The sequence below is a fragment of the Myodes glareolus genome, chromosome 10 (assembly GCF_982192425.1).
Source record: "Myodes glareolus chromosome 10, mMyoGla1.1, whole genome shotgun sequence".
Taxonomy (NCBI): Eukaryota; Metazoa; Chordata; class Mammalia; order Rodentia; family Cricetidae; genus Myodes; species Myodes glareolus.
Genome location: NC_142035.1, coordinates 50,683,883 through 50,710,895, shown reverse-complemented (window position 1 = coordinate 50,710,895; position 27,013 = coordinate 50,683,883). Strand labels below are relative to the sequence as shown.

The 27,013-nt window shown below is 44.4% G+C and overlaps 1 protein-coding gene across 3 annotated transcripts in view; it reads left to right on the top strand.

Annotated features, from left to right (window-relative positions):
• The window catches only part of Acoxl (acyl-CoA oxidase like), a 294,348-nt gene that overhangs the window by 216,341 nt on the left and 50,994 nt on the right, over positions 1-27,013 (top strand). For all 3 annotated transcript variants that reach the window (XM_085696377.2, XM_085696375.2, XM_085696378.2), the window contains exon 16: positions 23,085-23,172. In XM_085696377.2, coding sequence (XP_085552503.2) covers positions 23,085-23,172 — 88 coding nt within the window. The remainder of the gene's footprint in view (positions 1-23,084; positions 23,173-27,013) is intronic.

Sequence of the window (27,013 nt, the reverse complement as noted above, 5' to 3'; positions counted from 1 at the left end):
AAACCCCCCAGCCAGGTTGCACGCTACTCCCAGCTTTCATTGCTCTCAAGATTTGCATAGCTCCCCCCTCTTTGTTGTGGCCATCTTTACTTTTTTGAAGCCCACTTAATAAATTCTCTCTCTCTCTCTCTCTCTCTCTCTCTCTCTCTCTCTCTCTCTCACACACACACACACACACTTGTTCTGTTCCTTAGAGAACCCCGACTAAATTGTGTCATAAAAAAAATCCCATTTTGGGCTGGAAAGATGGCTAAGTGGTTAAGAGCATTGTTTGATATTCCAAAGGTCCTGAGTTCAATTCCCAGCAACCACATGGTGGCTCACAACCATCTGTAATGAGGTCTGGTGCCCTCTTCTGGCCTGCAGACATACACACAGACAGACTATTGTATATATATAATAAATAAATAAATATTTTTTAAAAAATATCCCTTTTACATGTTTTTTTCTCACTGCCTTGCTCCCTTCTCTGCCCACAGCAACCCAGAAACCAGTCAATATTAGGACTCATATTTTCTCTTTTCCCCTCACTTCCAACTCTTTCTGTGCTTGACTTTTCCTGGAAAGACATTAGCAAGTGTCTTTTCATTCCAGACAGAACACCTTGACAGAACAAAGAGATGATCCCCCACCCCACCCCCATGTCTCGCCTAGCGAATCAGTGAGAGTCACTACAGAATGAATAGATGAGGAGTAACTGGCAGGCAGGACGTCACTGAAAAGCCTCTCTCAGAATAGGCCATGACTGTGCAGCTCCCTGCACAGCTGGGAATCTTCCTCTCAGCAATTGTTTCAACTTATACAGCCTGTGCAGAGACCTTGTAAAGCTTTGTAAGTTGTGTTTACTTCCTGGGTCTTATGAGCTTCTTTCCTCCCTCCAGGAAGGAGTGTTTCTGTTTGGAGGAAATAGTCACATAATATCCTTTTTCTCATACACAGAGCTGAAGCTACCTTTCCTAGGAGTGACTAAAAAGGTAAAGAAGTCAACATAAAGAAGGCAGACGGAAAAGGAAACTGCTCTCCTGATTGCTACAGGGAGGAGTGGCCATTTCCACAGGAGTACAGGAACTTGGAAGGATCCTTGAGATCGTATTATTAGGCCCATTCCTTACAGGCAGTCAGCCTGGGATCTAGAGTCCCTGGTTTCTTCATGTGTCAATCACCAGTGTCAAGAATGGGGATGAGGAAGGTTCAGAAGAGGGCCTGTGAATACAGCAACTTTTCCTGATGATGGTTCCTTCTTACAGCCATTGGTACCGGCTGACTTCTTGACTAGGAGGTCTCTGTTTTCCCTATCCCTGCACATATTACTTGAAAACAAAAAACTGCTCCCCAAGTTATCCATTCAGTGAATTCCTATTTATATCAGAATGGATTTGTAGATAATTATTTTATACTTTGAGTTATAATCCAATACTGTTGACTATTTTCTTGATCAAATTGTTCCCAGTTGTGGTCATGGTCAGCTGTTTTGTTGTGGTTGGCCTCTGTGTCCCTTTGTTGAACACCCCACCACTTGTATTCCCTCCCTCCCTCCTTCCTTCCCTCCCTCCCTCCTTCCCTCCCTCCCTCCCTCCTTCCCTTCTTCCCTTCCTCCCTCCCTTCCTGAGCATTTTCTTACTTACTGGTTTATCTTGCTTCATTACTGGCAACTCTGTACCAGTCACTTCTCGAAGGAGCTCAAATCCAGTGTCTTGTCCTCGGTTCCCTCTGATTCCTATTCAAGGCCATAGAAAAAAATATAAATATGAGCATGCACTGAGTCATATACATTAGAAATCACAGGCGTTAAGGGTAGCTTCAACCTCAGTACACACAGCAGGGATCGTTCTGACGTCACTCTCCTGCCTGTTATTTCTTGCTTGTTTGCGAATTCCCAGGACATATGTTAAGAGCTTAACAGAACTGCTCCTGGTGGGGAATGCATTTACTAACAAGGATGCAGTATTTTTCTCTGTAATATTAGCCCTAAATCATAGAATCAAAACAGCGTTTCTAACATTTAATTATCAATCATTCTACTCTCTGCAAGACTGTCTATTCATGTACAACAAACAGGATCCCGTTTGTAGTCTTCTTTCAAGTCCGCCTATATCCTGGCTGGTGTGTACCCACTTTCTCGGCCCTTTGAAAATTATTATTATCAAAGTTTCTATAAAAACCTGTGAAACTCCCTAACCTCACTGCTGTACAGAAAGCTGCATTCAAGGAACTCTTGCTCCTTTCTCATCCGCATACCCCATTCTTCGGCATTTCTCTCTGTTATGGTTTGAAGCTGAAATAGCCCTCTGCTGTCTGAAGTGCTGAAGACTTAGCTCCTCCCAGGCAGTTATTGAGAGGTGACTGAGGACTCAGACATGGTCCATGGAGTAAGCCATGGACGGATCTGCACTTTGGTGGTACTGATCAGTGGCGGAAACTAGAAGGTCTTAGTGGGAGTAACTGGGTCACTAGGGCTCTGCCCCTGAAGAGTCTCTCTCTCTCTCTCTCTCTCTCTCTCTCTCTCTCTCTCTCTCTCTCTCTCTCTCTCTGTGTGTGTGTGTGTGTGTGTGTGTGTGTGTCTTTCTCCCTCCCTTTCTCCTTCTCTCCTTCCTCCCCTCCCTCCCTCCCTCCCTCCCTCCCTTTTTCTTCCTTCGCCCCTCCTTTCCAGTCACCATGAAGTGAGCATGCTCCAGTGTTCTATTTCATAACCCAGAAACAGTAGACCGCTGTGTGTCTCAGGGATTGGGTCCTGATGAGGGAGAGCCTGGGCTCACCTTTCCCATCCTCACTACCCCACTTCCGTCTTTTCCTTTCCCGCTTTGCTTCCCTTTTAGCAGTATTTCTTTCCCACAAATGAGTGTAGTATGCACATGTGCCTCTTCATAATGCCTTTTTCTTCTACGGCAGGTCACCTTCCTTAGACTTGTTTCTCCCCCTTAACAGCATACCCCAAATGCGCCTTGAGGGCCTAGCCATCCCCCCTTCATCTTCCTGCGCTGCAGAGTCATCTACTTTGTGGCCATATCTCAGCTCACTGAGCCTCTCTCATGTGTTTGATTTCCCACTTAGCATTTTGTAACTACTGAAACTGCACGCGGAGGGCGAGGTGACGTCAGGCGTGTCTACTTCCTCGTCCACAGAACAGAAACTGTTTGCATGCTTTTCTTTTCACTGCTTTGATGGGCGGTGGATGTTATCTCCATGCTGCGTGTGCGTGTGCGTGTGTGTGAGCAGCTTTTGTCTGTGTGAGGACTACTTCAGTTTCTCTTGTGTTTTCTGCTCATACCCTTTTCCCTCCTCCATAAAATTCTCATATTTTGCCCATCAGTTTTTTTTCTGTGTTGAGTACTGAACCAAAAGATCCTCTTTCTCTTAAAAAAAAAAAAGACCTCCGAAATATTTGAATATGAAGCAACACATCAAGAAATACTCTATGAAGATAAAAACCAAAAATAATAGTGATTAAAAAAAGAATAATTAAGGGATAAAGTATGTTAATCAGAATGATAATAAAATTACAGTGTACCAAATTCTGTGGAGAGAATTCTAAGAGGACAATGTATAGATTGAAATAAAAAAGCTTGAAATAAACTGCCACCTTACAGGGCAGAAATAGAATAACAGATGAGTAGAGATAGCAGCAAAAATAAGAGAAATATAAAACACAGGGAGAAACATCAGCAAACTTAAAAGTCTGTTCTTTGAAATGATTAACAGAATTGATTGACCCATTGCAACCTTGATCAAGAAACAGAGGGGTCAAGTGTGAACAAGTGGTACCAAGAACAAAGAGGAAATACGCTGACATCGTGACACACACTCCAGTCTCTGCAGTGTGGTATAGCCCGGACAAGCATGAGCAATGTGGTCAAGACAGGGTTAGGAGAAAATCCCGGAGAAACGACCAGCTAGGAGTGGGGGCACACACCTTTAATCACAATGCTCAGGAGGGAGAGACAGGTGGACATCTGTGAATTAGAGGCAGCCTGGTCTACAGAGCAAGTTCCAGGACAGCCAAAGCTACACAGAGAAGCACTGTCTCAAAAACAAAAACAAACAAAAAACCCCAAAGCAACAACAACAAACAAAAATAAAAAGCTCAAACAAATGCTAACAAAAAATAGAAGATCTGAAAGTATTATTCAATGAATTTGATTTTTAAGAAAACTTTGTTATAAATGAAAAGTTTGTGTCATTTTCTTGTTGAATCCTGCCTTTCATTTTAAACACAGCAGTGCTGTCTCTGCTAGTGTTTTGACACTTTGCCAAAAAGGCCCAGCAAAATAGGGAAAAGATTGATCTTGGCCCACAGTTTCTGAGGCCTCAGCCCATGCTGACTGGCATTCTCTTCCACACTGTGGTAAGTCAGAGCATTGTGATACAGGGTGTGACAGCTTACTCTTAGCAGCCAGGAAGCAGAAGGAAGAAAAAGGAGAGGCTGCAGATAACACCGCACTCAAAGTGCACCCCCGGGGACCTGCTTCTTCCAAAGGCCCCACCTCTAAAAGTTACCAATAACGCCCAAAAATTGAACCCTGAGCTCAGAATCAATTCAACAGGAGCCTGTCAGCGACTCTTCAGATCCCAGCCACAATACCACCAGTCTGCTCTTAAAAATAACACAAGACTGATCAGTTCATGTAGAACAAGAAAAAATGACAAGTGAGCGTTCTTTATAAATATAGGTGAAAATGCATATCAGCTACATAATGAATAACACCAGGAATATGTTTTAAAAACAAATTACATCATAATCGAGAAGTGTTTATTCCAGGACTGTAAGATAGGTTTAATATTAAATATTAGTCAATGATATAAGCATCAGTCAGTGAAAGCTATATTATTACAAAACAAAGTAGAGAACGTATGTGATAATTTGATATGGAAATATATTTTTTTTGAGACAGGGAGCTCACTGTGGAGATCAGGCGGGTCTTGAACTCACAGAGATCCCCATGTTTCTGCCTCTCAAGGGCTGGGATTAAAGGTGAACACTACCATGCCCAGCCATGAAAACATTTTCACGAAACTCCTGATTAAAAAAGAAAATCTCAGTAGGTTATATCAAAGAATATATAAAAGAATATAAAAGAAATATGAAAGAATTTCTCTCAATTTGAGAAAGGCATATCTATAGAAAATATAAAGCTAGCATCATGCCTAATGGTGGGAAATTACAAACATTCTCCTAAAGGAGAAGTCAGAGCAAGGGTGTCTAGTTTTACCACCTCTACTTGGCATCTTACTTCAGAGCCTTGTCAGGAGAGAGGGAGGGAGTCAGGGACAGAGAGAAAGGGAGAGGGAGATAAATGGGGAGAAGGAGAGAGAGAGAAAGGGACATGTGAGGGCTGTGGCAGAAGAAATAAAGCTGTCTTAATTCACGGGTGAAATAAATGGGGTTTTTGTTTGATTTTGATAGAAGACCTAAAAGGTGGGCCAGCAATGTGCCTCCGTGGGTCAGTGGGTAAAGAAGCTTGCCACACAAACATGGAGACCGGAGTTCAATCCCCAGGACTCTGTAACGGGAATAAAGTTGTTCTTGGATCACTATAGGCATGCCATGGCACATCCCCGCCTCAAGCATATACACACAATACAATAATAAACAAACCAAAGCATGAAAAGAAGACAAAAAGAGTTTAACAGACAGAAAACTATAGGATTGAAGGAGTGCTGTATGATAGTGAGATGTTAAATTCAATATTTAGAACAAAGCTTATTTGTACATGCATTCACTAAGCCACTGGACAATAAAAACTGATTAATAATGCACTAACAAATATGAACATCTTGCACAGATACTTAGCAATAGAAATCCCAAAGCATGAAAGACCTGATCACAGAACACTGCAAAATACACACAGGACAATTCAAGAAATACTCTAAATAATGCAGAGGCACAACACGTTAACATAAGTAACGCAGAGGCACAGCATGTTAACATTGCCATAGATGTCCAGACTCCTCCCACGAAGTGAAAATCTTGGAAAGAGTATAAACTTACAAGCTCACTTGACAGTTCCTGTAGAAACACAAGTGATGTAAAACAGCCCACAGAGCTTTGAAAAAAGTGGAAGTCACGGGAGGGCTGGTGCCAACTGATTCCTTTTTTTCACAGAGGCTGCTTGTTTGTTTCCTGGCTGCCCGGACCCAAAAAATCACACAGAAACTATATTAATTACAACATTGTTTGGCCTATTAGCTCAGACTTCTTATTAAGTAACTCTTACATCTTAAATTAACACGTTTCTATTAATCAGTGTATTGCCATGAGGCTGTGGCCTACTGGCAAGACTCCAGCGTGTCTTTCTCCTTCAGCAGCTACATGGTGTCTCCCTGACTCTGCCTATTCTCTCTATATCCATTCCAGCCTGGCTATATTCCTCCCCTGCCATAGGCCAAAGCATCTTTATTCATTAACTTCTAAAAGCAACCTGTATACAGAAGGACATCCTACATCATTTCCTTTTTTTCTGTCTAAATAAAAAGTAAGGTTTTAACTTTAACATAGTAACATTACATATAATAAAAGAGTTGTCAAACAAGAATTACAGTGACAATATTTTTGTGAGTGTAAAGTTTCATACCTAATTTATCTTTTATTATAACTAAGGAAAACTATAGCTTTGGAGTCTTAAACTCCACCAAAGGATATAATATTACCTAAGTAAACAGAAAGTATATTGTAAGTAACTTTCAAAGTTCTAGAATTGACGGAGACATCTTGCTGCCTAGACAGTCACCCAAAGTTCTTTTGTAACATTGGGCATTCATCTTCAGCCTACAGATCCATAGTATCTGGAAGACTTTTCCATGAATTAGGAAATTTGAAAGACTGTTTCACCTATATTGGCATTTTGTCAGTCACTTTCTTCTGTGTCCTTCAGAATATCTGGCAGTTTCTTTAGTGGAGCAGGAACCCTGAAGTACTGTCTCACCTTCTTTTGGCAAGTTCAGCAGTCATTTTTTTTGTGGGTACAGCATGTTCAGTTTACACAGCATGCCATCAAGCATTTCAGGCAAGAGCAGTTTCTTGCCCAAATGGCTAACCTTTGTCACATTGAAGGTAAATTCTATAACGAGTTTCTTCAGTGCCCATCAACCTCTCTGAAGTAATTGGTGCAGCCAGAGGCAGACACATCTCACTGTCTAGAAAAGTCGAAGTTCTTAAAACCTTTTAAACTTCATATTCTATAGGTCTTTGAAAGAGTTGAAGAATACCTATCCACCTGAAATATAACTCTGTATATTTAGAAAACCTAACTAACATGACTACAAGTTTGACTATTAAATTCCTAATTTTAAATTATACATTACATTTTTAAATGAGCTGTATAAACATAATACCTTAAACAAGAGTAGAAATGTATATATACATACATATATACATATACATATATATATATATATATCAAAATTGACCTTAAATTTATATCAATAAACCAAAGTCCATACCAATGTAAAGTATTTATTTATATATCATATCCCCTTTTAAATGAAAACAAACATTTATAAACAATTGTTTTGGGAATTTAGGTGTAGTTTTCTTTGAACTGTTTCCTGCTGTTTATTGAGCAAAGTATTTTTAGGGTTCATGGAGACATTTTGGGGGGGTTCTTGTTCCATCAAGCCACATTAGCCTGGGAGGAATCCACAGGTTCCCATTCTCTGTGGAAACAGAAGCAGAACATCTTTTCCAAAGTAGCATACCCTTAGACTCAAATTTTGAAGCCAAGATACCTATATTAGTTTAGCTTTGTAGTCCTTAGAATCAGATGTCTCTCTGTAGTCAAAAAATTCAAAGAAAACACAATAATTCAAACTCTCTGTGTATTTTCCATCTTTATGTGGCTTTTTGTACTCTATTACTTTTTAATATTTATTTTATTGTCTTTACTCCTTTAATCTATGACTGAACCGTTCTATATTATAACTGTCTATATTCTTTTTCCTCTCTCTCCTAAGCCTACATACGTTTTTTTAAAAACACACTGTGACTCATTCAGAGGTTAATTTTTGTCTGAATCTGTCTTTATTGCATACTGTGATCATTTTCTGACCAGGGGCACCTTTTTTTTTTAAATTGCTAAGCAGGTGTGCTAGGACTAACTCCTCAGCCCTGCCTGTTGCCTCTGCCCCACGCAGCATGCCAGAGGTCCTGTTTATTGCCTCTGCTAGTCATGCTCACTGCCAGGTACAGGGACACAGCAGGTCTATGCCTCCATTAAATAATTTGTAACACACTGGTCACAGACTCCATCTAAGTGCAGGTTCTCCGAAAGAGTCAGAGGTTCATGCTGCCAGCATGAACCAGGAGGCTGTCTCTTAAAGAAGCCATGCAGTTTTTGCTGCTAATACTGAGAAGTCATCTCTTAAAAGAGACGTGCCTCTGCTTGCCTCTAGTAAACAGAACCCACCTGAGAAAATACTGCTACCAAGAAGCCATGCTTAACTCTGTTCTTTGTGTCTAGAACTCTTTCCCAAGCTCTCTCAGGTTTTATGTGGATGTAGTTGCCCACGTTGGCACCATTTTTAAATGAAGACACTTGTTCATTTCCTGGCTGTCCAGACCCAAATAATTACACAGACACTATATTAATTACACCACTCTATGGCCAATAGCTTAGGCATATTTCTACCTAGCTCTTACATCTTAAATTAACTTCTTTTAATTTGTGTATTGCCTCGAGGCTGTGGCTTACCAGTAAGGTTCCAGTGTGTCCTTCTTCTTCAACAGTTACATAGCATCCTCCCTGACTCTACCTACTCTCTCTGTATTCCTTCCAGCCTGGCTATGTCCTGCTCTGCCATAGGCCAAAACAGGTTTATTCATTAACTAATAAAAGCAACACATTACAGAAGGACATCCCACATCAGATTCCAAATTGTGTGCTGAGTCTGTCCTAGTCCAGTCATGGGAACATTGGTAAGAAGCTGCACACACCACCAGAGCACTGCCAGCTCCACTTAGCCATACATATTTGTTCATTCAATTTCTGACAAGCATGAAATAAGTTCAATGATGAAGAGAGGATGTTGGAGTAGGGCGCTTGTTCTTCCTGGCCTCCCAACTAGCTTAGATAGACCCAAAATAATCACATAGAAACTGTATTAATTAAATCACTGCTTGGTCCATTAGCTCTAGCTTCTTATTGTCTAACTCTTACATATTCATTTAACCCATTTCTATTAATCTGTGTATCACCATGAGGTCATGGCCCACCAGCAAAGTTTCAGCATGTCTATCTCTGGTGGCAGCTCCATGGTATCTCTCTGAGTCCACCTTCCTCCTCCCATGCTATAGGCCAAGCCAGTTCTTTATTCATTAATCAATTAAAGAAACACAGACAGAAAGACCTCCCACACCAAGAGGATTTTTTAAAATAGTGACATAAAGTAGATTCTGAATGGAAAAGGAACTGTGAACTGTTTCCTGCTCAATACGCAGATGCTCATTAAAGACCCATCATAGACCTGAATAGAGAGACAGGGAAACTATAAATTTCCAAAGAAAACAGGGAAGTATCATCAGCATTGTGCTGGAAGTCAGAGTGTAAACAAAGATCTCTTAGAAAAACCGGAAAGCACCATTACATTAGCATCATTTACATTAGTTATTGATACACTGTTATTGTCTAAAAGCCAGCCATCAGAACAGAGGCAAGCTCTAAGCCTTGGAGCAATTCCCGCAGTGTCTGTGTCTGGCACAAGCTTTTATCCAGAATGTGTGGAGAACTCTCAGGATGCAATAGTGAAAAGATACAATCTAAGAAAACTTTGCACAAAAGACTTGAAATCCACCTCATAAAAGAAGATAAAAGGCTACCTAATGAGAATGTGAAACTGCCTGATCTTATTAGTCAGAGAGAGCCAGAAATCAAAACCACAACCAAGTACAAACACCCACCCACTGACGTGTTTCAGCTGAAGTGCTCCATGGAGCTCAGCCCAGCAGTGATGCAGGGCAACCCTGGGCCTCATAACTAAGACATTCGAAGATGGAAACATAGGAGCTGGGGCTGTAGCATGATAGCTTCATCTTCTATGCACAAGGTCCAGAGTTCAGTTCCCTATTCTCTCTCTCTCTCTCTCTCTCTCTCTCTCTCTCTCTCTCTCTCTCTGTCTCTCTCTCTCTCTGTCTCTCTCTGTCTCTCTCTCTCTCTCTCTCTCTCTCTCTCTCTCTGTGTGTGTGTGTGTGTGTGTATATTATTTAGAACAACTTGGGCGTCTCTCACACGTTGAATGTACACTTATTCTGTGATCCAGAAATTCTGTCCCTAGAGATTTAGCCAAGAAATGAAGCTATGTGGTTCATAAATAGCCTTATAGAGGACCATTCATAGCAGTTTTATTAATAACCCCAAATTGGAAACTGGAAACCAAATGTTTAGAGATATGAAAACTAGAGAAGTAAATTGTGGTTGACTTCACAAGGTGAATCATGTAAGACAGCATGTGCGAATTTTACAGACATGCTTAGTGATATGAGAGTTTTACTGGATGGTTCCTTTTATGTGGCAGTCAAGGAGGGGAAAGACTAGCTGAGGGTGATGCAGTAGTCACCATCCGAGGGGGAGAGTGGTGTTGCATGGGAAGGCTCAGAAGGGCCTGGGAAATGCTGGTTCTTGATTGGCTTGGTTCCAATGAGTGTGTACACATACAGAAGAAATCACGGGTGGGTGTTGGAGACATGACTCAGTCATTACAGTGCCTGCTGCTGTACAAGCGTGAGGACCTGAGTTCAATTCCTAGCATCCACTGTATTACACAGCTGTGGCCACAGTGCTGGGGAGGCAGAAATGAGGATCTTTGGGACTTCCTGGCCAGCTAGTCTTTCCAAATTGGGGAGCTCTAGGTTAAGCCAGAGAGTCTGTTTTGTTTTGTTTTGTTTTTTTAAAAAAAAAAAAGTGGAGGGCTGTGGAGATGGCTCAGAAGTGAAGAGCACCGGTTGCTCTTTCAGAGGCCCTGGGTTCAGTTCCCCGCAACCGCATGCTGGCTCACAACCATCTGTAATGAGATCTGGTGCCCTCTTCTCATAGGCAGAACACTGTATACATAATAAATAAATAAATAAATCTTTTTTTAAAGTGAAGGGCAATTAAAGATGATACTAACATTGACCCAGAGCCCCAAATACAATCATGTGAACATGTACACATGCACACGTCTCCCCCAGACACTTTAAAAAGCATTGAGCTGAAAACTAAAGGTTGATACATGTTACACATCTAATGTGCATATGGTATATATATCTCAATGACAGGATTTAAAGGTCTAACTCAAACAGGGCATCTTGGCAGTTAGGCTGTATACATGAAAGTCCCTCCATTTTTCTATATAAGTTGTAAACTTTGAGGTCCTACAGGGGGCCCAACCTGTTGTCTCTTATAGACCGAGTGAGGAAAAGAATCAATGACAAAGGACATTGGTGAGAATTCACTAGGGTCTATTCTGTGCTGGGCTCTGTGTTAAACAATTTTCAATGTCACATGGGAAAATGCAGTGGATTCCCAGGCCACCCAGCAGCACGGTATCTAGACAGCATGGTGACAGACCAGACTGTGAGAGGTGAGCTGTGGAGGGCCAGCCCTGATGGCACACAGATGAGCCAATGAGCCTGGACATTCTGCTGGGAACTTGATTTGAGGCCAGACCTCAGGAAACAGGTCTTTGGAGATATGGTAAGGGTGGGGTCAGTCCTGATAGACCTATAGTTCCTTGGAGAGCTCCCTGACCAAGGTTGACATAGGGCCAGAAAAATTAGTTAATGCAACAGTGTACCTACCAGCCAGTTGGTGGTGGTGCAGGCCTTTAACCCCAGCACTTTGGAGGCAGAGGGAGGTGGATCTCTGTGAGTTCAAGGTCAACCTGGTCTACAAAGGGAGTTCCAGGACAGTCAGACAGAGAAACCCTGTCTAAGAAAAAAAAATGCACACGTCATTCCACTTCAGGCTGCCCTCTCCAAAGGCAGATCCTTGTGCTCAGCTGAGGTCACAGTCCTTGGTAGAGTTCTTGTCACTGCAGATGTGAACTAGATGAAGGGACCCAATAAAGTAATCCTAGCACATGCCCTTCGTGGTTTGATGCCAGCTCAGTGGGGCAACCGCCCTCCTGCCTGCAGGGATGTCAGTTAGACCACAGGCAGGCAGGGAGCTTCTGCTTCCACTGGCCAGGTTGAAGCAGTTCACATCATCGGGGATGAAGCATTTAAGACCAAACACAGGGGTGACATGTGGAACCAGAACCAAGTCTAAGTACAGAGAACAGACTCTGTCTGTCCCCATCCAGGGGCACACATTCGGCCTGCCCACCCTGAAGACAGTGCTAACGCCAGCTTTACTTCTTTGTTTCAGAGGCTGACAAGGGAGCAGAGAGGCCCCTTGCTGACTTAGAATCCTTCCTGGTAGCTCTTATGAACCTGCCCAATTCCCACTGCTCTCCTTCCTCTGCTTACTGGCTACTCAAGACAGTTAGTATTGGTTCCGGTGAGGGGATATTTAGCTTAGTAGGTTAAGTGCTTGTCTAACAAGCGTGAGGCCCTGGTTCGATCCCCAGAACCACATGTGAGCAGTGTTGTGAGGCACATTTGTAATTCTGGTATAGAGAGGTGGAGTAGGTCATCACTGACTGCGTGGGGAGTTTGAGGCTGACCTGAGTACCATGAAAAGAAATTAAGCTCCTCAGTTCAGTGAAAGAAACATTACTGCTTAGTTGAAACTTAGGATGTATAGTTAAGAAAGAACGAATGGAAAGGAAAGACCTATAGGTGTTTTTATTTGAACTATGTTCTTGCTTGAAAATGTTGTTATAGGGACTCACATATACCAGGCACTGTGAGTGTTGTAGGCTGTAAAGATACATAATCCCTGTCCTCTAGGAGGAAGGGTGGTTTGGGTTCTATACATAGAGAGATGGAGGAGAGAGAAGGCCCCTGTGGTCTCGGTTCAGGACAGATGGGAGAGGCAGTGAGGATGGAGGTGAGTTGTAACAATGAATGGACTTTCCTCTCAGCCCCAGGCACAAAGTGAGGCTGGGCCTTCCAGACAAGACTTGGGGAAGTCAGGGAACAACTGTCGCAGCCACCCTAGCACCTAGCACCGAGCTGGTCAGATTTTCAGGTCACAAACCAGAGACACCAGTAAGAGAGGGTGACCGCGCTGGTTGGTGGGCCGCCGCATTGTGTGTACCCAGCACTGAAGGCCTTCTACGTCACCTCCACACAGGCGTCCTGTGACGATCCTCCTCTTGTCACAGTCACCAACGGCCCAGATGTGTGAGTCTCAGCTGAGATGGTAGCAGAGAAACCAGAGAGCTGTTTGATGGAGCTTTGGATCATTTGATAGAGAGCAAAGGTACACTGGACTCCAGCTTGCATCTTGGGAACACAGTCGGCATGACCAAAGAAGAAAGACCACCCTAAGAAGTCCCAATTACAGCAGGGCTAGTGATTTCCATTCCAGATGCCTCTCCTGTGAATTCATCCTTAATGAGTTTTCTCCACCCAGTACCCATCTCTCAGCTCTCACCTCCTGGGTGCCAGGTTCCTCACCAGCAGAACAGCTGCAGCTTCGGGAAACAAGATCTCCAGGCACAATTTCTTTCCCATATTAAATGTACATTGTTCTGCCTTTTGTGAACTTGAAGCAATCACTAAAGGCGATCAGGTCCAATAACACAGTCTTCATCTGAATGGGAAGTATATGCTGTTGAAACGCGATCTAGCTGATCAGACTCCAGATGCATGCGTCAGTGCCTGTACAGTGTATTTAAGGCCCTGTGATTGGATTCTTCCTCTTCGCTTTCTAAAAGAGCAGCTAAGGAGGAACTTTGCAAATGAGGGTGCTGTTAGGAAAGGGACCAGGCAGCAAACATTTATTTACAAATCTGTTACTGGAAATTATCAAGGTCCATTTCAGGGGTTGAGCTTTCAAAAATAAATGGCCAAAGAGAATACATCACCCATAATCATTTTCTATCCCTGATGGCTCGGAAATGAAAAGCAGACTCTACATTGGACATGAAAGCAGGGGAAATTAGGAAGTAATATATTCAATTGTAGAAGCTCTTTGCCAAGACTGTATTGATTTCATGTTCTGACAACTTCAGTTAAGCCTCCATGGGGAAACACTTTTGAAGCAGGTCCCATCTAAGACATGTGTGTTCCTACCGCTTGGGGCTGGATGGAACTGGTTATATGGGGATGTGTAGTGTGAGGGCCGGCTTGTTGGGGTTTCTGTCCCTCCCAGTACCCCAACAGCCGGCAAGCAACAAAGAAAATCACACACAAGACTTCATAAGATTATAAACTGATTGGCCCATTAGGTCAGGCTACTTATTAGTTCTTATAACTTATGTTACCCCATTATCCTTATCTACGTTAGCCACACGGCTGGCTCAGTACCTTTCTTAGCTGGGCAGGTTACATCCTGTCTCTTCGGTGGTCTGCACAGGAATGGCTGAGGAAGCTCTGCTTCCCATAATTCTCCTGTTCTCATTGCATCACCTCTACTCCCTGTCTGGTTTTACCGCCTATACTGCCTGCCTGGCCAATCAGCGTTTTATTAAAATATGATTGACAGAATACAGACAATTCTCCCACATCATTTCCCTCTTTTTTTTTTAAACAAAGGAAAATACCCATAATCCATTTGTTGGGAATGTGGGCGTAGTATTTCAGGCTACTTCCTGCTGGTTGAAGGCGCTGATGATCTTATGGGGACCTAAAGAAAATTTAGAGTTATAATCAAGTCCTGACTGAAGTATCCTGTGAGTCTTGATCATCTCAGGCAGCAGTCTTGAATCTGTTCTGGATGTAGAACTCTGTCATCTGGGCCATCTGTTCCTGTCGGAGATTTCTCAGGTGGCCTCCCTTGTCAAAGATGATTTTTCTTAACTCTGAATAAATCCACAGCCTCTCATTTTCTGTGGAAACAAAAGCAAAATCTCTTCTCCAAAGTAACATACCTTTTGACTTCAGTTTTGAAGCCAAGGTCCTCCTCCATCAGGGATGAGCTCAGTTTTCTCTTTGTGACTGACTGTTTGTGTGAGAGTGTGGGCTGCAAAAGTCCTAGCAGGACTGTCACAGCCGTGTTGGGAGAGGCTGGCTGTCTCTGCTGAACCCTCTGTTCCTATTTCTCTGCTTCTGACCTGTGTATCTACCTCTAATCCTAGCACCCATCCGCAGTGCCCAATTCTTCCACGTAGCCATTGTCCTGGTCAGGCACTCAGACTTGTGCTAGGTGCTGCAGTCACGCAGCCAATCAGAGCAGTGTTCACACTTCAGTATTGAAGACTTCCTGGGATGGATGTGCCAGCTGGGTGGGAGGGTAGAGGAGAATGCCGAAAACACTGGGAAGACCACATCTGGGGAGAGAAGATGCCGGGAGGCTTCTAGGAGGAGGTGAAAACCTTGAAGCCAGGAGGAGGGAGCAGAGGAAGAAGACATTATGATAGAGAGACTTGCATGTGGAAATATCTGGACCTGGGATTGGGCATTTAAAGTTCATTTGGTGGTAGAGTGCTGGTCTAGCATTTACAAGATGCCAAGGCATTCCCCAGCCCCACACAAACCAAGCACAGTGACACCCGCTTGTAATTCCAGCAATCTAGAGGCAGAGGAAGGATCAGAAGTTCAAGGCCATCTTGTAATACATAGAAAGTTTGAGGTTGACATGAAACCCTGTTTCAAAAAAAATATGTCTGAAGAAGAGAGGGAAACATGTATCTTAGAACTGAACACAGTTCTGAGTAGAGGGGAACCAGGTGTGTATGTATAGACATAAGTGTGTGTGTGTGTGTGTGTGTGCATCTAAGTTCACCAACCCCCCCCCTTTTTTTTTTTTGCTGTTTCACTCTGTAGTCAGGATGACCTGGAACTCATTGTGTGGCCAAGGCTGTCCTCAAACTTGTAGCAATCTCCCTTCCTGCTGCCTCACCTAAGATTGCAGGTATGAGATGCCAGATTTGAGTCCACGCCTATGGAGTGCACACTCTCCCTGGCACTCCTGGCAAGATGGTGCCTTTGCTGCTGTGGGCAGAGCAACAGACTTCTGCATGAGTAATGACGCGGGTCTAAGCCACATCCCTGACAAACCAAGGACAAGGTGCCAGACAGTCATAGGCCTTGGAACCAGATACTCCTGTGTGCCAGCAAGTGACTGAGGCACAGTTTCTGGATTCTTCTAAGCCTCCGCTGGACAATCCGGGTGTTTTCTTACACATGACAAGCACATCATGCCTGTGCTTGGCTTAGTGTGTTCCAGGCGCCGGACCCTTTCTACCATTATGACTTCTACTCTGTCATAGATGATATGACATCATATCATAGATGATGTGATATGTCATAGATGTCATAGATGTCTCTGGGAACACATGTGAATTCCAGCCCTGCACCACAGGGCACTCCCCTAGGTAGGCTGCCACGTAATGAGAGAAGGCTTCTGGTGCAACAGGAGCTGGTGCAGGGCCAGGGGCAGGCAGGGGTCTGCACACAGGGGAGGAAAGAGAAGGCAGCAGGGAAAAGTGCCCTGGGAAGGAAACTGCCCTGGTATCACATCACCTGGGGATTCAGGACCCAACCAGGAACCATAGCTCCTCTTGGAGCCAGGAGCAGTCTTTGAGGGGGGGGTTAGTCTGTGTAAAAGGGCTCTCCTAAGGGCAGCGTGACAGCTCGGAGGGTAAGGGAACTTTCTGCCTAGCCTGAAGATCTGAGTTCGAGTCCTAGAAACCCATATAGTGGAAGGAAAGGACCAACTCCCTCCACAAGTGACTATGCCCCCTCCAAAAAAACCCAATAGGGTTCTCCAGAGGAACAGAACCAATAAACTGTATATATGATTAAAAGGGAGGATGTATTGCATTGGCTTCCATGCTCACAGTGGAGCTTTGTCTGATGGAGAACTTTGGAAGGTGAGAGTCATTAGCTGTAAGCCCAAGAAACTAGACACTTTACAAAAAGAGACTCCTCCAGACCATGAACAAGTGATTGAGCTGGGGACCCAGTCAGGAACAGAGGTGTGGAAATGACAAGAGGAACACTAGCTTACCTGCCTGGCTGAAGAACTTGGTGGGCACAGGGCACAAGAGCTAGGAGAAGTCCTGGGGAAGCTGCCATAGAAACCTTAAAATGAGTTGCTGGGGAGAAGGAAGGCAGAGGGTACCCTGCAACTTTTGGAGATGTGGAGAAAAAGCCAGAGCTGAGATGGGAAAAAGGAATGTTCGAGTCAGGAGAACTTGGCAAACAGGAACGAGGCATCTGCTTATCCAATCCATTGTTCCCTTGGGCCTGGCATAGTGCTAGAGTTGAAGAACCCTCACTCCCACTGACTGGGTCAGGAAGGGACCAGGATGCCCCTAAGACGCTCAGAAGAGGGAGAATATCAGCCGCAATGCTGGCCCGCGGTGGTTTATCTAAATGTGGTCTTGTTCTCTCACAATAGGAAAGCAGGGGCAGGCAGCCAGAGCCCCGCTGTGGTTCCATGGCCAAAGCCCAACAGGGCTCTTGCTGTGGCTCTGTGGCTCTTCCCGTCCTTCCTTTCTGCCCCCATGTTGTGAGTTAAATTGTTTCCAACAGAAGGGTATGTTCAAGTCCTTATCCTCAGGACCCATGAGTGCCAACTTAATTGAAAAAGGGGTCTGTGTAGCTATAATCAAGTTATAACTGAGGAAGTCATCCTGGAGAGCAGTGGACTTACTCCAATATGCCTGATGCCCTCAGAAGAGGGGAGAAGCACAGACCAGATGCATGGAAGGAGGCACCAAGATTAGAGCCATACAGTGGCAAGCCAAGCAAGACCAGAGAGCTGGCCACTCTCTGAGGTTGAGCAAGGCAAGGCAGCACGCTTGGATAGGGCAGGGTCTGCTGACACCTTGGCTTGGGACCAGACCTCTAGAGCAGTGAGAACATCATCTGCCTCTGTTGTCTCAGGCCCCAGAGACTGTGGTCATTTGGTCCAGGAGCCTCCAGAAGCCAGCGAAGCTCTGTAGCCCAGTTTCCAACCATCCTCTCAGCTGTGCGGTGGCTGGGTTTCAAACCGGGAGAGGACAGAGAAGAAAGCGTGCACCTACCTGGGTGGGGTCTTTTATCAGGGAAGTGGTGGCTTTCACAATGGTCTGCCCTCGCTGGCCTTGGACGCTGTGTGCCGAGCCCTAGTGACAGAAGTACTTTGTAGAAAATCATCTTCTACATACAAATGTGCATATTCACGTACATACATATGGAATAATATATTGCATATTTTTAAATTCACTAATCTCAGGTATTTGGTCACTGGGTTTGAACAAATGCATGTGCTTAACTAGCTCTCACCAAAACTAGATGCAGAATACGCCCATCACCCCAGAGGGCCCCTTCAAGCCACTCTGTCATCTGTCAATCTCTCCTCCCAAACAGGTCCTGGAAAATTCTGATCTTTTCTTTGCTATCAACTCATGGAACCATCACTTGCTTCTTCACTTTGCATAATTTATTGCAAACACAATAATAAGCCTTTTGATTCTGGCTTCTGTCACTTTGCAAAGTGCTTCTGAGATCATCCAGCTGTGGCTCTGTGTGTGTGGTTGCTCCTTTTTGCTACAGAGTAGTATTTCTTTATAAGGGTCTATACAGTCTGTTTGCCCAGTAACTGATTGCTGGACATATGGATTGATACCTGTTTGGTGATTATGAATAAAGCTTTAATGAACATTTTCTTACAACTCTTTACGTAGACAGCTGTCTTTGACTCATCTGTGTAAATACCTCAGAGTGAAACAACTGGCTTCTCTGGTGGCTACAGGCTGAATTTCTTAAGGAACTACCAGACTGTTTCCAAAGTGGCCACAGCACCTTGTGCCTACCAGCAATGATTGCCGGCTGCCAGGCATCCTGATTCGCCCTCAGATTGCCAGTCTTACTCATCATTGCCATAGTGGGTGTGAAGTGGCATCCCACTGTGGTCTTGATTTGCATTTCTCAAACCATCTTTGTGTGTTTATTTTCCATGTCAGATACAGATGGGTGAAGAGTCTGCTCACAGGTTTTGCCATGTGTTTAAGTGGGTTTTCCTTTTTCACGGTGTGTTTTATGTCTGTGCTTCCTTTCCCACGCATTTCTATTGCTGTCCTTGTTTATGCCTGTGCTTAGGTAGCTTTGTAGAAGTCCGCCAAATAGGTGCTTTGCAAACATTTCCGCTGATCCATTACCCGACCTTTTGGAGCAGTGTGCTGCAAGAGGAAAGAACTTATTAAAACTTTTCAGATCATAGCTCCTGGGCTTTTTGTCTAACACAATGTGGCTTTCCTCCAGTGGTTTCTAAATCCTTGTGAGTTTAGCTCTAACATTCAGGCCGGCCCCTTGCTTTGGCACAGAGTGTGAAGTAAGGGTTGAGGTTTGTTTGGGTTTGTATGTGGGTGTGCATTTATCCTGGTAGAATTTGTTTCTTTCCCGTCTTCAACCGTAGGTGTGTGGCTGTATTCCTGGACTCTGCCTTGTCCTGTTCCTCTGTACCTCTGTCCTTATCCCAATTACACACTGCCTTGCAGATCACATGGCTCTTCCAAGGTTTTTCTTTCTCAAAACTGCCTCTGGCTATTCTAGGTCTTCTGTTGTCTGGGTAGCCTTTGTAGCCATCTCACAAATGTCTACCAAAACCAAAAGTCTGCTGGAATTTTGATGGGCGTGGAAGAAGTGACCGTGCAGCGAAACAAGGGTCTCCCACCTGTGAACACAGTAGCTCCGCCTTTCATTTAGGGAACTTTGTAAATTTCTCTGTGCAATATCTTTTGGGTTTTATGTACAAATTTCGCATGTTTTATAAGTGCTTAATGTTTCGATGTTGCCATGATATTTTTTAAAAGATTTATTTTATTTTCATTTATGTATATGTGCCCCTGTGTATACCACATGCATGCAGTACCTGTGGAGGCCAGAAGAGGGTGATGGATCTCCTGGAGCTGGAGTTACAGGCTGTTGTGAGCGGTCCAGTATGGGTACAAAGATCCGAATTTGGATCCCCTGAGAGAGGAGCAAGTCCTCTTAATGACTGAGCTGTCTCTCTGACCCCATAATGGGATTTTTATTTCACATTTTCAATTGTTCATGGCTGGAATATAGACACAGGGCTGTTTTTTAAAGTATTACTTTTGAACCTTGTGACTTTCTTAATTCACTTATAAGGTCTAAGACCTTTATTATATATTCCTTGGCATTTCTTTATAGATGAACATGTATTTTTTTAATATAAGACTTATTGCTTTCATTTCTTTTTCTTGCCTTATTACCCTATCTAGCTCCTCTAGTTCCATGTGAAGAATGCCATCCTTTCCAGAAGGAAAAAATATTTATTCTTTCACCATTAAATACAATGTTATCTGAGGGCATTTTTATTATGGATCATCTACAAGGAATAGTTTCTAGCTGGCTACAGTGCTGCTGAGAGCCATTCTAGAAACGAAAGGAGGATGGGTATACTCATCTAGTGCCAGGAAGGTCTTTCTCCCAGTCTGCTGTTGCTCTGTATGTTGGTTGTGCTCTGAGTGTGTCTTTTCATTAGACACTTGAAGGACGGCCTGCTGTTTACAGGTGTGGTCACCTGTGGTAACATGAGCCCTACAAGTGGGAAGGGTAGGGCTTCGGATACTTTACCTTGGTCCTTTGGGAGACAGGGCAGAAGCTTTGGAGTCTGTGCGTCCATTTCCAACTCCACTCTGCCATGTTAGGCAAATCGTTCAGCCTCTCTGGGTCACGATTTCAGCCTGTGAATGAAAATATCAGCAAATATCGATGGCTTCTGAAAATTAAATGAATGATCAAATCAAATTAAAAGCTTACGACAGTGCCTATTGCCTGGTACATTTTAAGGACTCAGTTTGGATGAGCCTAGTTTAAACTCAGGCTTCCAGTAGCTATTTACCGCTGCAGATAAAGGACAACTGTCCCTTTAAAAGTCTTAAACCCCCCACAAAGGTGCTTAGGAGGAGGGCTGATTTCCTTTGTATTGTAACATTGCTAGTAAAGACTCTTCTAAACTCCCCGCATTGCAGTCAAGTTGTTACACCTGTGGGCAGTGACGTTCTCAGAGCTGATGCCAGCATCCGGGGGCCTTGGAGGACCCACTGCTCCCTGGATCATCCTCTTTCCCCTTTTTCTCATGCTCTTTGAAGAGGCAAAGACGTCTCCAGGGCCTTTCCAGTCAGTTAGCTGTCCCTGGTTTTCTGATGGTCAGTCCAGTGGAAAGCTTCCCCCCACGTCACTCTGTTTGGGCCATCTGCATGGTGGCTTGTTCCTCCCGCGGCCTTGCGCATGCTCTTCAGGAGAGCCAAGCCCTGGCATTATTCTGTAAGGCGATAGATGGGTGCTGTTTCCAGACTTTCTTCGGGAACTTGCAGCAACTGCCAGAGTTTCCGTGAATGTTCCACCACGGGGTCAAGAGAGTCACCAGACTCTGCCCTGCCTCGTCGGTTAGAATCATGACACCTGTCCAGGGAGATGCCGATTCAGGAAGCATCCGTGCCGACACTGTCTGTCCATTCCCTTAACTGTCATGATGCCCGGTTAGTTGTGGAACTGGAGAGTCATGTGACATGGCTCTGCTGACTGTGCCCACTGCCCCAGGTCCTCATATTGAATTATACATGGCAGAGGCTCTCTGCAGATCTGTTTTTCCGCTAGCGCACAAAGCACCATTAGAGGAGGCACCTGACAGAGAGAGCTCCAGGCCCTGAAGAGGCGAAGCCACCGCAAAGTTGGTTACTTTCCAACTGAGAGGCCCGTCAGCTTGGGGGTGACACAAATGGGAAGTTGATACATCAAGTGTAACTTTCTGTTTGAGTCTTAGTTCCTTGAGAACATACACACAAAGTCACTAAAAGTTTAATATCAAATCATTCAGTCTTTGAAACAAAGAAAGAGAAGGAGGAACAGAGTGAAGGTCAGCAGCGCCAACTTTAACTCAGGTCTCTGGTTAGATAAGAGGGGCCTCGGGCTCCATGCCCAGGAGACCCGCAGGGTGACTCTCTTGAATGATGCCTCTTGGTGGGTACCAGTGAAGTAATGCACATGGACAGGCTGTGGCTCCTGTCTCCATGATTGTTCATTTCTCATGTGGATCAGACATAGAGACCACTGGATAGCAATTTGTGAGATGTTCCAGGCCTGCAGGAAGATACTGAACACAAAAGGAAGCACCCGATGGCAGTGGAAGCCAGGACAGAGAGGGCAGTTCACACTGAGTACTGAACCTCAACAGTCAGCTTGTCACCCAAGACTGAACCTACTACTATAACTTTGCTAAATGGACATAGTTTATTGTATATATGCTTCCTGAGCAAGCAAAATTACAGGCCTTTACCACCAGGCCCACCTTAAATTTCTCCTTGAACATGTGTTGCCTCCTAGGTATCAGGTATAACTAGACACCATACCTGATGTGTGAGGACTTAACATACACACACACTCATGCACACATATGCACATATACACACATACATGAACACTCATATACACACATGCACACATACATACACATATATATATACACATATGCATACATACACACACTCATGATACATACATACACATACACGAGCACTCAAATACACACATACACACATACATACACACACGCATGCATGCACACATACATGAACACTCATATACACACATGCACACACACACACACACACACGACTTCCTGGACACCCCCAGGACATTCATTCTGCTCACAAGTTGTTCTCACAGGTCGTGCAGCCAGCCTCTCAGTGACTGCGCAATGCCCACATTTATGTTGTATGGACCGTTTGGATATTTGCTGGGTTGGTTGGTAAAGGCCTCTAAGCCTGGGTACTTGGGAGGCTGGAGCAGGAGGATCACCAGTTTAAGCCCACCAGACAACTCAGTGAGGCTCTGTCTCAGGATATAAAATTAGATGAGGATGTTATTAGATAGTGTAATTCAGTCCATGGTAGAGCGCTTGGCTTGTATGCCAGAAGCCCCAGCACCTCCCTCTCTCTTAAACACCCACACCGCCCCCCAAAAAAAACAAGAAAATAAATTAAAAAGGAAATTTTCAAGTTCACTTTTCTCCAAATATTCCTCATGGATCTTTTCTCCCATCCCTTGCCAGGTGGTAACCAAGAAAGGGGATTTCTTCAGTGCCTGGAACTCCTGCATGCACCATATCACCTTACTGTCTCTGGCACACATCCACAGAGGTGAGTTGGCTATTGTTGAACATTCATGGTTGGGTGACTCAGGGCCCTGAAGGACACAGGGGAACATAACTCTGTAGAAGGGAAGTCTTGCCACCAGTCTGAACCTCCTGCTAGATCTAGGGCCCTGAGTACCTTCAAGAGACTGTTGTAACTCAGCTCCCTACTTTTCCTACTGGGTAGGAAAACTACCCAGGCAGACAGCCCACCAGGACCCACTAACCAGAGAGGCACTGGTTTGTACATCAATTCCCCCAGGCCCTTGTCCAACAACATCTGGAACTCCTGAACAAATAAGTGGGGGGTGGGGAGGCTACATATATGAAAGAAAAGCACGCCTGATAAATAAAAAGGCCCCTGTCTGCAGAGGTCTGATCATTGTCACAACCGCTTAAACCTAGTCCTCAAATTAGGTAGCGGTGTCAATCCCTAGCCCCTGATTCTCAGCCTAGAACAGTTTTACGCTCAAGGGAGGTTTGACCGTGTTTGAATTGAAGATGTTTGGAATGTTGGATGCAGACAGTGTTATTGGTGGATGGTAGGTACAGGCTAGAATAGCATTAAATGTCCTCTATGTCACAGGCTGGCCTCCTACAGTGCAGTATGTAAATAACGCTGAGACTAAGAATACTCATTTTGGTCTAAAGAGACTAAAATAACACAAGAAAATGAAACACTAGGTGTTTGGATCCACGACTTCATGACAGTAGAATTATTTAATATCTAAAACCATCTCATTTACAACATGATGTCACTGTGTAAGGGAAAGGTATTAAAAGAGAAAGGCCAGGCTCTCACGGAGCATGCTGGCTGTATGGGAAACTTCTATCACGTGGGGCCACTGATGGTTATATAGAGCAGGGCCAGGTTGGTCCCCCGGCATGGCTGCAGGGGCCTGGCTCCTGGTGCTTCTCATCTTGTAAGAGGAAGTCTCTCAGTGGGTCTGTTAAAAGGCAGGGCAAAGTATTGTGGCCAACAACCAAGGAATGAATATGTTTGACCAAACTTCCCAGCCTGCCCACCTCTCTCTCTCTCTCTCTCTCTCTCTCTCTCTCTCTCTCTCTCTCTCTCTCTCTCTCCAACCAGCATGTACCAAAAAGAACAAGACTGTGCTGTGGGATTCTGTGCCATGTTCTAGTAGCCTCAGGGATGCCCAGCATCATCACTAGATGATGAACTAGAGGGAATGGTTTCAGCTCAAATGAAGCCAGGCTGCTTTCCTTCCTCTGACGTCCAGCTCTGGGAACCCTGTGTGTTAGAGTGAGTGTCATCCACAGGCTGGAATGAGGATGAGTCGGGGGACAGGTTCTTCCCAGAGAAAGGAAGCAGGTGGCCCACAGGAGGGCCAGGTCAGGGGGTCTTTTGCACACAGTGACTCAACCCCAGAATAACCAGTGCCATATCAGCATCCCTGATTCTGGTTAGATTCTACCTTCTGCTCTTTGGGACAAGGAGGAGGAGCAAGGAAGGGACAGAGAGGATGGGGAATGGGAGAAGTATTCACATCTTTGTGAGTTACTAAAAAGCAAGATTGGATTCCCTCATTTGGAGATCCAGAAATTTTGTCTGTATACCCTGAAGTGTGTTGACTGTAGGGAGACATATTCATAGTAACTGCACTTGGAAGTGACCAATATAAACCGGAATGCTGGTTCATTCATCAAGTCAAAACCCAGCTGCTGGAGTCATCTACAAGCCATCCCTCACATGGGCAGAAATCAACGTGCAACCAAGTAGTAACTGAGGGTGCCTCAGGTCATGCCATCTGCATAGTTCATGCTTTCATGGCTGCAGATCTGAGAATGCACTGTCTACTGCCAAGGATTCTGTAGGTTACAGGCTGTCTATGTAGCCTTGACTCCAGATTCATTTACTTAAGAAATCTGAGTAAACCATCTTCTTCTATTAGAGGGTTTGTTTGCTTGTTTTCTATATTTGGTGATTAGGCAGAAACACATTGGAACACAAAGCACACACACACACACACACACACACACACACACACACACACCCTAGTTGAAGGCAGGTGTATCTTTGACCTCTTCATCCATGGCAGGTAACTTGTACTGGACTCATTCTTGGAGGTACTAAGGTCCAGGTCCTGGGGGTCTTCCCTCTGGACCCTGTTGTACTGATCACAGATACTGTCCATCCCAAAACTTGATTCTAACATGAAGGCATGGGGAGCCTTTGACATACTTTTCACATACAAGCACATCTTCAAATAGCCACCTGCCAGCTTTCCATCTGGAACCGGATGGGTCACCTTAGAAGGAGGACTGTGAGTCTTCCGATGATGTCACACATTCCAAGTATAGCTGAGCTTGGTGTGTGGACTGTGCACATGGGCCCCAGGAGCTGGTTATCTGAGTTCATGTCCTGGCTGTCCTTCCACCAGCTCTGTGGCTGCAAGCGAGTCATCTGACCTCTCTGAGCTTCATTTACAGAGACTGTGAGCTATGGCAAAGATGGATCCAGATGATCCCCCAAGGTTCTTGTCTTAGTGCCTGACTCATTCCTTGTAATGAAAAGAAAAACAAATGTTGTTAACCACTATCATATATAACTGAAGTATATCTTGTTCCTGAAGAGGAAATTCAACAAGTTGGGTGGTAATGTTTGAGGTCTGAATGCCAGGAAGAAGCATCAGAAATTTGCTGTCACCTCAACAATTTTGAACTGTCAATTGGTTAATAATAATTTAAAAAGTGATTATTTTTATAAAATTATCCTCAGGTTTAAGACTAGATACAGAGTTCTTAGGTGTATAAAAAAGAAAATTGATTTGAAGCTAGTATTTGGGAAGCTCAGGAATAATTTGAAATAGAAAGCTCTATCTGTAGTGTAAAGGTTTAGGAGCTGGGGAGATTGTCTCCATGGGTCAGATCGCTTACTGCCCACACGAGGATCTGTGCAGCCAGGTGTGGCTGCACATCCCTGCACTCCCAGCATCTTGGTGGGCAGTGATAGGAAGATCACTGGGGCTTGCAGGCTGCTAGCCTATCTCCATGCTTATTGAGAGATCCTGTCTTCAGGAAATAAAGTGGGGAATGATGAAGCAGGACACCCAACAAGCATCCTCCTCGGGTCTCTGCATGCACAAGTGTGCTCATGGTTCACACACACATGTGCCTCCACCACACATAAAACCAAACCCAACACATACAATGCAAAGTTTCGAACATACAGACGTGGAGTAGGTCTAAAGGATAGGAGAGCACTGAGCCTGAGACAGCCAGAAGATCTAGCCCAGATGTTGCTGTGTTCACATCCTGTCGCTCTCCAGCAGAGGTCTCTAGGGGGAGGGACAAGAGCTCAAAGAGGTCAACGGTCTTTGCTGACCTGCACAGATAATGCCTGCGAACACTTTGAAGGAGAAACACGCAGAAGGGAAGAGGGGAATCAGTCTGTTAAAGCTCAGATCGTAACATCTCCCCAGGTGGAAATGAACTTAGAATCGAGCCAGTTTTATTAGGAACAAATGGGGAGAAAAGCCTTCTGGCATCAGTATCAGTTTGTCACCTGAGGACTGGGGAAAACTAGGCTTCAGTTGAAAATGTTAAGCAGTCTCCAGTGGCTTCTGTAGGGGGACGTAACCATTACAGTGATGAATTGATATTTTTCTGTGAGGAGCATATTTATCTTGCCCCAGAAAGAGCATCTCTGAAACCTCATGGTATCTAAGCCCCTAAGGGTGTGCCCATTCCAGGCAAAAAAAAGGAAACAAGCAGTCATTAAAGAAATGGCAACATCCACGCTTCCCAGCCCTGTGCAAAACTGTCTGTGACATCTCTCAAAGCCTGTGGGCTTCATGTAGCAGGAAGCCCCTTTCTACTTCTTAATA